This window comes from Penaeus vannamei, chromosome 14 (assembly GCF_042767895.1).
Source record: "Penaeus vannamei isolate JL-2024 chromosome 14, ASM4276789v1, whole genome shotgun sequence".
Taxonomy (NCBI): domain Eukaryota; kingdom Metazoa; phylum Arthropoda; class Malacostraca; order Decapoda; family Penaeidae; genus Penaeus; species Penaeus vannamei.
The window spans coordinates 11,920,047-11,922,546 of record NC_091562.1 but is presented as its reverse complement, the minus strand read 5'-3'; the positions used below and the strand labels follow the sequence as shown (position 1 = coordinate 11,922,546).

General features: G+C 43.9%; 1 protein-coding gene across 1 annotated transcript in view; it reads left to right on the top strand.

Moving 5' to 3' along the window:
* LOC113815960 (golgin subfamily A member 4) overlaps positions 1-2,500 on the top strand; it is a 306,648-nt gene that overhangs the window by 220,670 nt on the left and 83,478 nt on the right. Inside the window, exon 4 of the mRNA XM_070129428.1 lies at positions 1-79. This exon is cut by the window's left edge and continues 38 nt beyond it. Coding sequence (XP_069985529.1) covers positions 1-79 — 79 coding nt within the window. The remainder of the gene's footprint in view (positions 80-2,500) is intronic.

The window sequence follows — 2,500 nt, the reverse complement described above, 5'->3', positions numbered from 1 at the left end:
GCAAGGGACGCGCGACAGCTTGCTCTCGGAAAACGAGCAGTTATCTCGAGAAGTCGCCATACTCAGGGAGACAACAAAGGTATGGCAACACAAACATAGACAGAAAGAAATCAAAGCTAAATAGAAAGAAGAAAATAAAAAAGTTCTCCGTAACGGGGGATGAGGTTAGTTTTTTTCTCCCTTTTTTATATTTTATATTTATTTTAGCCCGTAGTTATTTTTTTTCTTAATTCTTAGGTTGCCCGAGAGGGTTGCTCAGCTCCTGTTGCTTCCTCAGCCCCTGTCCAAGTGGGATAGAGAGAGAGAGAGCTGTTTGTGAAGTATGATAAATGTAGTCTTGCTTATTGGTAGATCTAACGACCTTTTAGAGGTAGATGGGAGTGGTAGATTTTGTGCCCAACTAACGACAAAATGTCCTGAACTGCATTGTAACACGGAATGCGAAACACATCCATGCACCAGTGATTCAAGGATCGAATTTACAGCTTCCAGCGAAGACTCCGTTGCAGGCAAATATTTGCTGAGTAGAGGAATATGTGACAACGGGAGGAGGTAATTTAGCAGGTCGTAAACTCTGCTCCAGCGCCTGCGTCGCGATTACTCTTGCCTCGTGGTGCGCGAGGCGAGGGAGTCGGGCCGAGTTAGAAATAGACAGGGTATGTGTTTGTATCTTTGTACATAGACAAATATATGTCCGTGAATTCACAGATGCAAACGTATGTATATATATATATATATATATATATATATATATATATATATATATATATATATATATATATATTGCATACACACACACGTACTGTACATACATACATGCATGCATGTATATATGTAAATATACATGCAACCCACCTCTTCTACCCGCACGAAGACATTTTACATTGCGCTGTAGATCATAAACAAAATACACACATAGACGAAGTCTCCCCTTCCTTCACAACCATATAAATCGTTTGTCAGCTCGAAGAGGGGGAAAGCAGAAGGAAAGTCCCCGAGACTATGCGCGAAGGCCTACACCATCTGCAGCATTTCTCACGTGTGGAAAGACGCGTGAGTTGAGGGCCTTCTTCCTCCTGGGCGTCGGAAGGAAGGGCGTCGGGGAGGGCGTTGCCGACAGACAAATCGCGCGACGCATCCTCCTCCTCCGGAACCGAGTGTGCTAAGGAAGTGAGTCGCTCAAGGAGGAGCGTTGAGGTGGATGCTGAGAAGGGGAAAGAGGAATCAGGAACGCGTGTAAGAGGCGACGGAAACAACAGTCAGATTTGAGTTGACGAAATCAAAAGCCTGATCTAAAAATGGACAAAAGGCTGGCTCTGAAAGTTGATCACATCGAAAAGCCGGATCTGAGAATTGACAAGATCGAAATCCGGTTTCTGAGAATTGACAAGATTGAAAGCCTGATCTGACAGTTGGTAAGTATGGAACGGAACCTAGAAGTCTAGGAATCAAAATCTGAAGGTTGATATCAAGAACGAAGTCCAGGGTTGAAGACTTTAGCCACTCAATGTATTATCCAATTAGGAAGATTAGTAGACAAGACCTATTGGCTTCTTATTTTAAAAAGAAAGGCGGATGAATATTTTTTCTAAATATTCATATAGATAAACTATTGCTGTGTTAGACGTTTGTATTTATTTTGAATTTCACTTCAAGATTTGTTAGAATTTTGGAGCGAAACTATGCAAATAAAGATACCAATGATAAATACGATATTCAGACACGTGGACAAAGAGTAGAAAGAAAGAGGCCATGAATAATATTCTTTTAGATGCTACTTAGGACTTACACAACGACCCTGGGGTTTGTATACCTGCGGGTTCGTAATACCGGGTCCTTTTATGATGATGACATGCAAAGTAGAAGCTTAAGATTTATGTGCAAGTATCGCGAGAGTGTGTCGGAAGTCTCTCTCTCTCTCTCTCTCTCTCTCTCTCTCTCTCTCTCTCTCTCTCTCTCTCTCTCTCTCTCTCTCTCTCTCTCTCTCTCTCTCTCTCTCTCTCTCTCTCTCTCTCTCTCTCTCTCTCTCTCTCTCTCTCTCTCTCTTCTCTCTCTCTCTCTCTCTTTCTCTCTCTCTCTCTCTCTCTCTCTCTCTCTCTCTCTCTCTCTCTCTCTCTCTCTCTCTCTCTCTCTCTCTCTCTCTCTCTCTCTCTCTCCTCTCTCTCTCTCTCTCTCTCTCTCTCTCTCTCTCTCTCTCTCTCTCTCTCTCTCTCTCTCTCTCTCTCTCTCTCTCTCTCTCTCTCTCTCTCTCACTCAGTCACACTCTCTCTCTCTCTCTCTCTCTCTCTCTCTCTCTCTCTCCTCTCACTCTCTCTCTCCTCTCTCTCTCTCTCTCACTCTCACTCTCTCTCTCCTCTCACTCTCTCTCCTCACTCTGTCTCTCTCTCACTCTCTCTCTCCTCTCACTCTCTCTCCTCTCACTCTGTCTCTCCTCTCACTCTCTCTCTCTCTCTCTCTCTCTCTCTCCTCTCCTCTCTCCTCTCTCTCTCTCTCTGTCTCT